The sequence below is a fragment of the Protopterus annectens genome, chromosome 11.part0 (assembly GCF_019279795.1).
Source record: "Protopterus annectens isolate FY-2018-M chromosome 11.part0, PAN1.0, whole genome shotgun sequence".
Taxonomy (NCBI): domain Eukaryota; kingdom Metazoa; phylum Chordata; order Ceratodontiformes; family Protopteridae; genus Protopterus; species Protopterus annectens.
This window is the reverse complement of record NC_056745.1, coordinates 1,466,364,518-1,466,376,838: the sequence shown is the minus strand read 5'-3', so window position 1 is coordinate 1,466,376,838 and position 12,321 is coordinate 1,466,364,518. Positions and strand designations below refer to the sequence as shown.

At 39.7% G+C, this 12,321-nt stretch overlaps 1 protein-coding gene across 1 annotated transcript in view; it reads left to right on the top strand.

Moving 5' to 3' along the window:
* The window catches only part of IQUB (IQ motif and ubiquitin domain containing), a 729,710-nt gene that overhangs the window by 51,884 nt on the left and 665,505 nt on the right, over nt 1-12,321 (top strand). The window contains exon 3 of the mRNA XM_044088765.1: nt 6,155-6,289. Within this exon, the coding sequence (XP_043944700.1) occupies nt 6,155-6,289 (135 nt within the window). The remainder of the gene's footprint in view (nt 1-6,154; nt 6,290-12,321) is intronic.

Genomic DNA, 12,321 nt, shown 5'->3' with positions numbered 1-12,321 from the left:
GATTTTGGAGTCCCTTTATCCTTTTGGTGAGGAACTTTTGGGGTCTCTCCAATTGCTGCAGATGTCGGGTGAGATACATCCCGAATGGGGCATTGTACTCGATCATTGGTCTGATAAGTGAAGAGTACAGGGAACAATGACCTCACTAGATCTGGATGTGAATCCCTTCATGATCAGGTGGGCAATGTAGAAGGTCTTTCTAACCACTTTAGCAATGTGAGTGTCAAAAGAAAGGCCACTGTCAACCTGGGTCCCCAGGTCCCTGATAACCTCTTCTGTGCTTAGTGGATTGCCACCTATATGGTAGCTTGGGGTTACCTTGTTTTTCCCGAAGGGTATGACTATACATTTTTGGCGTTTAACTTCAGGCCATGGCTCTGGCACCAGCTATCTGTTTCCGTGAGTCCCTTCTGAAGGATATCAGTGTCCGATGCACTTTCCACTATGGCGCCCAGTTTGCAGTCATCTGCAAACTTTGTCAGCCAAAGTCCTCCCATGTTGGCCTGTACTTCTGAGAAGTAGATGCCAAACAATAGGGGGCCAAGGACCGAGCCCTGTGGGACACCACTTGTGACCGGCTTGGAGTCTGACACAGCGCCAGCAACTCTAACCCTGTGGGTTCTGTCCTTAAGCCAGTTTGCAACCCATCTTGTGACATATGGGTTTACATTTAAGCTGGTAAGTTTTTCTACAATACCCGAGTGGGGTATTGTGTCGAAAGCCTTTGCAAGGTCAAGGTAGGCTGTATGGACTGCCTTTCCCTCATCAATGGCCTTGGTGACTATTTCAAGAAGTCGACCAAGTTCAAAAGGCATGATCTTCCCTTGACAAAGCCAAACTGGGTCGGGTCCAATGTCTGCAAGTCCCCTATATCTTTGTTTATGAGCTCCATTATGATCCTCTCCATAGCTTTGCAGACTAGACTTGTTAAGCTTATGGGCGGTAATTACCAGGGTCCGTGAGGCCACCTTTGTGGAGTGGGACCACAGTTGCCGTGACGCCACTCCTTGGGCACGTATCCTGTGGTAAGGCTGAGATTAAACAGCTGCCTTATGTGCGGGTTTAATTCCTCATTTAGCTCATGTAGCACACAGCCGGGGACACCATCCGTCCCATTGATGCTGTGTTTTTAGCTTTAGAGAGAGCAGCTTTCACCTGCATTTGAGATGTCCGGGAGGCTACACTCGGCTGGGATAGTTATCTCTCCTTTAGGGGAGAGGGGTGAAGTTTGCACTGAACCTGTCTGCCAGTATGTTGGCAATGTCTGTGGGTTCAGTGATTTTTGTATCATTTTGGACTAATTCTGAGCATATCTGTGAGTTTCCACCCAGGTTCCTAACATAGCTGAAAAAGGCCTTATGATTGTCCTTTGAATCCATGGCAATTTTTCTCTCAAAATTGGCCTTAGTTGATTTTATGAGTGCTCGTATTTTTTTACTAATAATGATCAGGGGTGACTTCCCTTTTATGGATTTTGTTCTATCATGTAATAGCTTTCTCCTCTTATTGTAAAGTTTGTTAATGGCTGGGGTCCACCAGACTGGACGTTCTATATCTTTTATGCCTAATGCTCTAAGTTTTACTAGTCCCTGTAGCCAGGTTCTACATGAGGGTACTCCACTGGACTTTTTCCATGCAGTGGTCTCAGTACGTTCATACTTTACATGCCAAAATTTTCATTACTCAAATATGCAAAGATCATGTCAGCTGGTGGATAACATCTCCTTCAGTGATGGAAGGTCATCCATTCCAAATGGATCTACCATCAGCTGTTACAATCTTGGACACTTCTTTTCTAGGGAGGATGGGTGGTATTTCAAAGGGAGAATGGTCCAAGGTTCTTGGTTACATCTAGAGGTCAGTCTTCATATCAGTGTCTTGGAGATGAGTGGTCTCCCTAGCATTGCAGGCATTTCAGGACTTTCTCCCCAGGGATGTGATTTCCATAAAGACAGACAATATGAAAGTAGTCTGGTACCTCAACAAACAGGGAAGAACCTGCCTGTACCCTCTTTGTCAGGAAGCCATAAGAGTATGGTGATGGGGAATGTCTTCACACCAGTTTCTGATAACACTGCAAATCCCAGGGACATCCAGTGTGTTACAGGACAAATTGAGCAGAAGTATCTTAATGCTTCATGAGTGGTCCCTCAATGCAGCAGTGACAGCTTTGATTTTCTGTCACTGGGGGCCAACCTTGCTGTGACTGTTTTGCATCCTACCTGAATAACAAATGCAGCAGTTACTTTGCCCTGCTCCCTCCACAAGGATCATCACTAGGGGATGCTCTAGTCCACAACTGGCCCTGGGATCTCTATTATGCATTTCTCCCATTGCCTCTAATGAACATATTCATCCATGAAACAAAAAGATGCAAGGCCAGAGTGATTCTCATTGTGCCCTTCTGACCCTGACAAACGTGTTTCCCATTCCAATGACTTCTGCTAGTAAATCCTCAATGGATGTTTGATTGTTATCCAAATCTTTTGACCATCCCAGCCAGATTACCTCCTCTGGTTCAGAAATCCATGAAACTAACTGCTTGGTTCCTCCAGTTCTGATGTTAGCCAGAGATGTCAGGCTTCCAGCATTGGTTGTTCAGATTATCTCAGCCTCCCAAAAGCAATCCACAAGAAAGGTTTTATCATAGCAAATGGAAAAGATTTTTCCATCTGGACTACATCAAAATTAATAGATCCTTTTTCTGCTCCTATCCTTTCTATATTGGAGTTTTTGTCTGAACTTTTTCATAGTGGTTCTGTTTTTTCCATTATTAAAGTGCAAATGGGTGCAATTTCAAATTTCCAAAAAAGGTCAGAATGACTCCTCCATAGCATTTCTAAAGGTGTCTAATGTCTTTTTGAGGGGAACATTCCTTCTATGAATGCCAGTTACTATTTTACTTCAAGCATTAACTCAACCTCGATTTGAACCAGTATCTTCAGAAGACTTGAAATTCCTCTCTTAGAAAACCATTTATCTTGTGGCTTTTACATCGGGCAGATTAATTTCAGACTTACAGGCTCTTTCTTGCAAGCCCCCTTACCTGTTTTTTTCACAAAGACAGTTTCCTTAAGGACTAATTTGTCTTCCCTTCTAAGGTAGCATCTGAAACAGGTTTAAGCCGATCTCTCAACCTACCTGTGATTGATTCTCCAACAAAGGCAAATACATTCTACATATGTTGGATGCTCACCCCAACTCAGATTTTATCTCCATATAATGGAGTACTTCAGAAAATCTGACTGATTGCTCATTTCATATTCTAGACCTAAATTGGGAAATCAGTTTCTAATGTTACTCTTTCAAGATGGTTATTAGACTGTATTTCCTTTGTATACACTAAAAAGGGCTTATCCCTACAATCAAAGCACAATGTCATTCCACAAGAGCAATAGTTACTTCAGCAGCTTTCATGACGAGTCTTCCCATTGATGATATTTGTGCTTCTGCAACTTGGTCAACAGGTCACACCTTTGTGCCTCATAATAAATTGGATGTACAATCTAGATCATGTTCCTCCTTTAGTTCCACCATTGTCAGGAACATCCTTCCTTGATACTACCCAGGTAAAATTAGCTTGGAAATCTGCCCCATACATTGAATTGGATGAAAATAGACAACATCAGATATGAAAGTTATGTACTTACCATGATAGATCCATGTTGTCTGATTTTTTATCCAATTTAGCCTCCCATCCTCCCTCCCTCTTGATCCCCACCAAATTCTCATCATTCTCATCTACTGACTTCTGGTGACCATATGCATGTCACATGGACCCTATCTGTGAACAGTCCTATCAGAATGTGATTCCCTCTTAAAATCTTCTTGATAAGTTAATGATCAACCTTTAAGAAAAGTTATTATACCTCTAAGTTTCTAACTGGTTGAGGCAAACTCGATTTGAGGTACTATGGTAGAATTCAGGGAATTATGGATTGGGTAGGAGTTAGAGCCCTGGATCTGTGACGCTTCAGTGAGGGTGGCAAGGTCGGAGCTGATCGGATCTGACAACCCATTCATTGAAGTGGATGGAAATCAGGCAACATGGATCTATCATTATGGTAAGTACATAACTTTAATTTAATTTACATTAGCAACTACTAGAAGGTCATAATTATTAGCAGGTAGAACTAGAAATTGCTAGTCTGGAGATTTTTTTTTCTTCACCTGCATTAGACTTTTTGGCAGTAAGTACCACTGGGGGCCCATGCATTGGTTTGGCACAGGAACTACTCTGTCACTCTTCCAGGCACATACACACGCGCGCGCACACACACACACACACACACACACACACACACACACACACACACACACACACACACACACACACACACACACCTTGGCCACTACTACATCTCCACTGATCTGGGACAAAAGTAATATACTGTAGATTTGTTTGCTGAATAATATATGTTGTTATTGGCAGATGTGGTAGGATACTTCCAGAAATTTTAGAGAAAGTCAGAACTCAGACAAGTTGATCATGATGACTCTGGTGGTAGAGGTTTTAAATTGGTGACTATCAATAAAAAATTAGTGGTCAGATATCTAGTCAGGAACGTTTATCCTACAATTGAAGGGTTAAAAGAGGAACATTTGAGGAAGTGTAGATAGAATAATGGTTTAGTTGGAGAACTGGAATAAGGACAATGAAGGTAATAGCAGGTTAGTCAGAATGATGATTCTGCCACAGATGTTATACACAGTGAGACACATTGTGAGAGCTGTAAGGGGCTGTGCAATTGCCAGGATGCAGGAAACATAATTGTTTTCTTTGGAGAGGGAAGGAAAGGAGAATAGGGAGAGACCAAGTCAAGAGTGAGAAAAGAATGAAGAGCATGGAAAGCTTGGGAGCGCATGAGCTGAAATGGGGTGCGTCAGTGAGCAAGGGCAGTGAATGCACCATCAGTCCTTAATAGGGAAGCATTAAGGATTCATGGAAGGAATCAGGAACAGCAATGGGGAGTGCCTTCGATTCTGATGCACAGGAGAATATTGAGGAGGTGGTGGGATAAAACAGAAGTGAGGGCAGGTTATGGGGTAGTAAAAGTCTTCATTAAGTTAGCCTAATGACTGAATGTCACAGAAAGAGAGAGACAGAGAGACGGAGAAGAGAATGGATTTAAAAGTTTTGCAGTGCTGACACGAGTATGGATTGCACAGAGTTGTTTTACTTGAATATGAAAAGGGCAAGGACACTTTCTGAGGGATTGGAGCGAGTCAGCAGAGGAAGAGTCTAATGGCTGACTAGACAAGTAGAGGGGCAGGAGTCAATGGAGGCTGATGTAGGTCATTGGTTGAGGATCAGAGTAGAGACAGCCTCAAGGCAATGAAGGGCTGGGAGAAAGAATGTGACTTGTGGACAGAGGATCCTTTCATTTTCTGCTACTTTTATTAATCCGTTATACTAATTTAAGACACACCTTTATCACTGCTTATGTTTCATTAAATACGCTGAGTAGTAATTTCTTAAAGGCTTGTTGTCTGCAGCTGCGATATTCTGTATAAAGCAAAGTCCACTTGATTTAAGTAATGAATGCTTTACTCTTATATGGCATAATGGGGTTTACATGAAGTCACTGAAAATGACTTCACCAATGATCCAGCCTGTCAAACCTTTTATAACAAATAGTACGGTGACCAAACATACAGGACTCAATTCATTGAACTTTATAAAATTATCTATGAGTATTATTATGGGAGGCCTCGTCCCCCCTCTACCCCCAAACCCATTTATTTATGTACAGCAACTCTGAGATCACTTATCCATGAAGGAAATGTAGTTACATGTATTCCCGCTTTCTTGGGAATTGTAACCTTGGAGTTGTTATATATACACAGGGTGTACTGAGGAACAAGAGGGCTTTTGCCCGCTATGAAGTATTTAATTTCTTGCATGTTTTTAATCATATGGGACACTGAGTTGTTAAATGGTCTCCTCTGATAACATTATACAACCAACATGCAGAATTATTGCTACAGTGTTGTTTCAGCAGAGTGGACTTGGTAATTTGCGTTTTAATGAAGTTATTTTCTATGACTTTGGGAACATTTAGTATGTTTTTTTTCCAAGTATACCAAAATAAATATAGAAAAACAAAAATATCAAGGTAATAAACAGACTGAACCTTTTTTTTTTTTGTTTTAGTAAAAATAATGGCGCTCCCTGATGACCATGTGGCTACCATCGCTTTTGCCATAGGACGTACAATAGGAAATCTGAAAGAATATTTTGCTGCAGAACTCAAAATACCAGAACATGTTATCCAGATCATGTTTAATGGTGAGGATTTTTTTATATTGATTCACTTTTCAGTATTTGGTAAGAAAAATGTGTTTTGTAGCACTGTACTCATGATTACAGTGCTGTATTTGTGAATAGGTGTTTATGGTATAAATGGAATGCTGATATAAACCGAATTAATCTTCATTGTAGTTATGACATAACTCTCAATATTTTATATTTACTTTATATTGTTCTTTCTTAAACAAAATAGAAGTATTGAGATGTGTTAGTCAGCCAAATAACTGTTAATATAATCCATCTGAATGCAGTGACTTCAGGTAACTGACTCAGCAAGTGATCAGCTCTGCACTGTGTGTGGAAAGAATTTTCTTTAGCCTTCTTCCATATTCTTACTTATCAGAAATATCCTTACATTTCTGGTGCATAACTGTTGCCATTTAATTTTAATCTACTAATTAGTTGCTGTTTTTTGCATATCTTTTACCAGTTATCTTAATTTATCGATTAGTTCCCATTTTACTTTGTACCCGGTACAGACTCTGTCAATGTAATTTCATTAGCAAAGTCAAGCTGAAGCTATAAATATTTATAACGATAATGCTTAGGTGAGCTAAGGTCTCCAGAGATCTCTTGTTTCACAGAACTCTGAGAAATCATTACATCTTTTGATGATGCCTTCAAAGAGAAATCCTTACATTTTTTGATGATGCCTTCAAAATTTCTCAACTATCTGATGGTCTTGGTGATTTTTCATACTTGGACATTTGAGAAATCACCACTTGGGTGTGTTTCATTTTTATCAAAGTTTTCCTTTTTCTTTCTCTCTTTCTCTCTTTTTTTTTTTTTTTTTTGTTTATAAGAAACCTCTGGTTTCAACTTCCTGCCAAGATCATGGCATTTCTTTTCCTCTAATGCTACTGCTCTCTAAGACGTTCTTTAACCTTCCCTATTTTATAAAATGTGTTTATCACTCTGCAGAACTCTGTGTCAGGGTTTCCACTGCAGCCATCATATAATCTGATCTGGTACCTGGAAAGCTGACCTTATTAACATTTAATGGCTTCAATTTGGCAGTTGAAACTTTCCCAAGCTTCTAGTTACCACCTTTTTAGTATACTGCACTGTCTGAGACCTGTCCATATCTCATTCCATGCCTGTCCAGAGCTTGTTCCTTGCCTGTTCAGATCTCATTGCATGCCTGTCCAGATCTCTTTCCATTCCTGTCCAGCTCTTGTTCCATGCCTGTCCAGATCTGGTTCCATGTTACAGTGAGTAGTATCAGAATGACGGCCACAGGCTGCTACTTTAATTTTGGTTATAAAACTTGTCAACAGTTTGTGATTGCCATTTTTTTTCTTCTTCTGAGTCTGGCTTGTTTATTTTAGCTTCTAACACCTTTTACGGATCAGTTGGATAACATCTCCCCCTCTTCAGGATACTATCTTTTTTCTAGTCCCCCTCCTTAGTCCCACTTGATTGTTGTTTGTCTTTTCGGCTTTTCCTGGTTAGGGATCGCCACAGCAGAACTCCAGTCCGCTACTGATTGGCAATAGATTTTTTTTTTATGGTGCCGAGTTGCCAGCCCGATGCCCAACCTTCAGCCAAGGCATGCCCATTCACACATGTCTTTCGGAGGCCACTCGACCGTGGGGAGGACATGCAGACTCCACTCCCTGTGTTGCAGTAACCATGTGTTTGGCTTTACTGTTCTTGCTGATGTTTGTTACAAAATTGCAGCTATTTCACTCTAGTTTTCCTTAGTGTTTATCTGAGTTGGGGGCAGCCATTTCTGAAACAGTGTGCTTTTAAGAAATGTAAATGCGATAACAAGATTCTATCTCAGGGCAAGCGCAGTGGTAGCTCTATCTTAAGGGCAGCGTAATATTCATAAAAAAAAAAAAAAAAATCTGTCAAGGTTTTATCCCTAACAAAAAATCAAGCTAAAGTTTACTTGCTGGAAGAAATCCCTTTTCTTCTGAAAAAGTACCTTTTGTAGAAAATTTGTTAAAACTGACACCTTTGACTTTGTTCTTGGTGCTGTTAGTTGTTGCCTTTACTTCTGACTTTTTCAAACAGCAATAAAAGCTGTTGAAGGAGCAGCCTGCAAAACAGAAGCTTTCCTGTCATGTGAACAACATAAAAAAACAATCAAGTCTCTTTCCCAGGGACTTAAAGGATTGTTCTTTCAGATTATCTAAATCTCAAAGTTTGATCTTTTACCCAACAGAGAAGTCTCACAGATACTTGCTTATAAACCAATTTCTTCCAGACCACCTCTCTTACTTTTACCTGAAATTAACTATGACAGTGTTTATCGTAAGCCTTTCAGTCTACATTCTGTGTCTTCCCCAAATTTAAAAAGGAAAACAGGTTCAGGTGCCTAGGTAGCAAGAGATTTCCCTGTGGTACATTTGGTTGAGGACATATGGCTGAAGTGACAATTAGCTGCAGAGAAATATGGATGTTGTGAATCAGCTGTGGGCAAAGAGAAGAATGTGGTGCCATACCCAGAACTTCAATAACCAAATGCACAGGGGGGAAATAATGTCCATGGTGCCCAAGGCAACATGAAGACAGCAGGTAGTATGGCAGGTATCAGCAGCAGGCTGGCTAGTGGACATGTCAGTGGAGGAAAAATGCAGTGCACAGTGGCGGTGCCGTTATAATTTTTGTGTGTGGGCCACTATTCCCTTCTCAGTGTCTATGGAACATTACCTAAAATGTGGTGTGGATTATAAATGTGACTACAGCAGAATGCAAGATTTCCTCCATGCTGTAAGTCACTTTTACATGTTATAGTTACATAAGCACTGAACACAATGCTCATTACTTCTTCTTCCCCCAAGTGGACATGGCAGTGTGTGCTTCTCATTGTCCACAGGAAATTCACAACAGCCATATTTCTCAGCAGCTGAATGTCACTTCAGCCATGTGACCTCACCCAGCTGCACCACAGTGAAATGTCTCACTGCCTATGCATCTGAACCCATCTAAACTTTGTCTGTGACATAAACAAAATATGTTGGATTGAGAGGTATGTGCCTTAGAGTGTACTTCTTCTCTGGGACAGGCTCCCTATTCATGTGAATCAGAACTCTGCTCTAAGACTATTCAGGCACAGTTTGGACCAATGGTAGGGACATTGCATATTTACCCTTGGCTAGTTTCCTGTAGCCCTTATGGTCAGGAGCAGTTTGTGGATGCCCTAAGGCACAGTCATATACCAAATCCATTCTAGCCTGCAGGCATTCACAATTAGGAAAAGTGGGGCATGAGTGGCCAGGCATAAAAAGGCTCTAAGGCTTTTAGCCTAGTAACCTCCTATGATCTTTCACCTGTTTTATTTCTCCCAGTCTTTTGGGTTTCTAATGCCATGATGGGAATGGACCCCATTCCTAAGTCAAAGTATGATTAAAGTTCATGAAATTAGTATTGTTTCAATCTTTGATATTAGCCAGAAGTGTTCTTAGCAGCACCAGCAATGTGCCCAGAACAGATTCCTTCTACAATTCATTTAGAGTTACATGTATCGGTAGCCTATCTAAGCAAGACTGCAAATTCTTTTTTACGAATTGCTCCTACTTCTATTGGAACTGTCTGGGTAACTTTCTTCTACCTAACCCTCTTTTTGGTCTGCAAATCCTGGTATTTTATTACTTTGTGCTTTTCTATACCTAAGACACTGTAATCACTGGTGTGAAGGCTGCCATCCCAGGCAGCTAGAATTTTGTAAATAATTATATGTCATTTGTGAATAGTAATATGATTTGTATGCTTGCCTTAGAAATGTAAGAAAACTATATGTTCTGTACTGAGCTTCATGATTGTAACCACAGTGCACCCTGCTGGAAAAGAGCAGAAATGTGTATAAACTACATGCCTATGCAATTATATATGTTGATGGTAAAGGCTGAAATATACAGAGTTAAATTGCAAACTCTATGAAAATAAGTAAAGAGTTTTACGATGTGCTAAAGTTAGTTTATCTCAGCTAAGAGACAGGATGTTTAGTGCTAGGAGGTTTTTTCTATTGTCTTGAGACAGAGAAAATTACTAGGTTTCACATGTAAAGTGTTTTTGTATTGCTCTGTGACTTCTTAGCAGCTGTACATCTGAATGATAAGTATTTTTGACAGAGATATGTTAAATTCTGTTGGTTCCTGTTAGCCTGGGAACTAAGGCAGAGGTGACTAGATGTATGTCATCTAGCTAACCCAGCAGTAATGTGTATTATTAATTTAAGAACTATCTCAGAGAGAAAGGCAGTGCATTTTGTATCTTGTTCTGGACCTGTAAACATCATCTCACCTGGATTTGCCTGTATATGTAAGTAAGACTTAGCTCATAGTATTTCTCTTAGAGTTAGATAGGAAAATAGTAAGATCAGTCTCGATGTTTTCTGTATTTATGTGAGACTGTCCTGCAATATTGTTTTAAAATATTCCCTGTGATTCTGAACTCTATTGTCACTGTATTGAGTTAATAAGTATTGTCTTGTGCTATTTTTATTTATTATTAAATATATTTAAACCTTTTAATTGTGGCTGGTTTGTTTGTATTATTTGAGATACTTAAGCTCATAGAGTACTTACATATGTATTGGGTGAAACTGTACAGACCACTCTAGAATAGCCTTAAAAGGTCTGGTCACATTTACCATTTGGATAACAGTAACATTACACAGTAGAATTGGTCATCCTTTAGTAAGGGCCTTTATAGTAGCTGATAAGTAGTGATTGGTGCCAGTGATTTCTACCTTATAGTCTGGGCAGAAGGGGGCTTAGCTAGTGAACCTGTGCCAGCCTTCCCCAGGAGTGTCTGTGTGTTTGTATATAAACCAAATCTCAAAGTGTGTGTGTGTGTGTCAGCTATTTTTGCAGGAACTTGAAGCACTGGTTGTACAGAGAGGGTGCTGGAAGTTTCGGCTTGACCATTCGGCTGAGATCTTAACACTATAGCTGTGCCAGTGGGGAGTCTTATTGGGGATCTGGAGAGAGAGGGAGAAACCAGCCCCAGACTGATTGTGATCTCTGTGTGCTCTTAAAGGAAATTGTACTTTATTGTGTCTGTACTTGTCATCCTTTCAATGTGCACATCCCTGACTGGTGTTAGTGATGAGAAATGAGATTCCTTGATTACTGGGCCAGTGCAGGGGTACCACGACTGGGTATAACAATTTCAGTGATCAATGCTACTTTTGTCTTTTTTTCATGGAATACTGTATCTGAGTTTCTTCCATATGTTTGTTTGAACTGTTGGTAATGAGTGGTCCCATGTGATATAAACGTCGTCATTTTCTATAATGTTTTGTTGCTCGTTTCCAGTGCTTCTTCTATCCATTCAGCATCTTTCTTAATGTTCCACAGGGTCTTCATAGATATTTCTCCAACATATGTCTATTTCTTCTTTTTTTTGGTGGTGTTTCTATTCCTTTTGCTTTGGTTGCCAATTATCTATAAAACATTTTATGGAACATCAATGAATTGCTTATTTTGTTCTTTTCCTTTGTAGTTATCTGCATATCTTCTAAAATTTTCTGCCTGTGCTGATATCTTTAGATTATTATTTGCAATAGTGTATGACAGATCCTGGTCTGTTCTGATACTGCACATTTCTTTTATTACATCTATCTTTCTAATTGTTTTTGTTGATCTGTTCCCTCTTCTGAACCCTTCTAACAGTGACACTTCTTGTCGTAATTGCTTTATAGTTTAGTTTTCAGTATTTGATACTTAACTTCCACGATGCCATTTGATGTCTTCCCTTCCTTTCCTTTTATTGTCCTGTATTTTTATGGTAAGACTTTATCTGTTAATAATTTAACTGCAAAGTAATAGATACTATTTACTTTTGTTATATCACGTGAATTTCTGTTAATAATCTCGATTACTGTGTTCATGTGTTTTATCAGACATCTAATATTTTGGGTCTCATTGACTTTCTGTAATTTATTTCTTTCATAGATCTTAATATGTCTGCCCATCTCGATTAAATCAACAACCCTCTCCTTAGATTTTTTTCTTCTAAACTGAGGGCACATTCTTTATTCTCAGTTTCCTGTGGGCATT